This window comes from Morus notabilis, unplaced genomic scaffold (assembly GCF_000414095.1).
Source record: "Morus notabilis unplaced genomic scaffold, ASM41409v2 Scaffold1526, whole genome shotgun sequence".
NCBI lineage: Eukaryota > Viridiplantae > Streptophyta > Magnoliopsida > Rosales > Moraceae > Morus > Morus notabilis.
Window position 1 is genome coordinate 64,810 of NW_010363878.1, and position 721 is coordinate 65,530.

The window sequence follows — 721 nt, forward strand, 5'->3', positions numbered from 1 at the left end:
ATATCCTCACTCCAGGGTGCTTAGGTCTCTGCGAGGTGAGGATTTCTGAGATTACGTGGTTGTTTTGATTATTCGAGTTTACTGGTATAATGTATGAGCCTTTTGTCTTTCCATACGATCAAGATGTAATAAGAGGAAAATTTTGTATATATGAATAAAATTGTTATAGTTGTTTCCTTCATATTGTTTCTAGTTGTTTTACCAAAATCATCACGTTTTGAGCCTGCTCCTCTCGGTATTATTGATTGTTAATTTATTGTAACTTTGTCGATTAGTTGTAGTCTTATGTTGATATTGCGGTTTTTTTTTTTTCTTTTTTTTTATCTTTAATTTTTTTGAGATCGACCTTCTAGTGTTGTCGTTTATGGTAGTTTGTTATTGCATTGTAATTCTTACTGTAGTCCAGTTGTCGTCGTTTAAAATTTGCTGTCTTTTTTTTTTTTTTTTCAATTTTCTTACCTTTTTCAACGAGGATGTTGACAGTGATTTTTTTCTTTTGTTTTTTTGTCTTCTTTTGGTGCAATGTCGATTTTTGAAATAGATGTCATTTGCTCGTTGCTGTTTATTTCTCTATTTGATGTCGTTTGTTAGGTGGTGGTAGACTTGTAGCTTTATATACCTGGTGCCCGTTTCCAGCTGCTTGCTTTATGAAATGCTTCTCTTTTGGGTATTCTTTGCAGTTCATTTACCGGACCAGAGCCTTTTCGACTACTTGGTGTAG

General features: G+C 33.6%; 1 protein-coding gene across 1 annotated transcript in view; it reads left to right on the forward strand.

Moving 5' to 3' along the window:
• The window catches only part of LOC21390860, a 2,061-nt gene extending 1,340 nt beyond the window's left edge, over window positions 1-721 (forward strand). Inside the window, exon 3 of the mRNA XM_024170113.1 lies at window positions 681-721. Within this exon, the coding sequence (XP_024025881.1) occupies window positions 681-721 (41 nt within the window). The remainder of the gene's footprint in view (window positions 1-680) is intronic.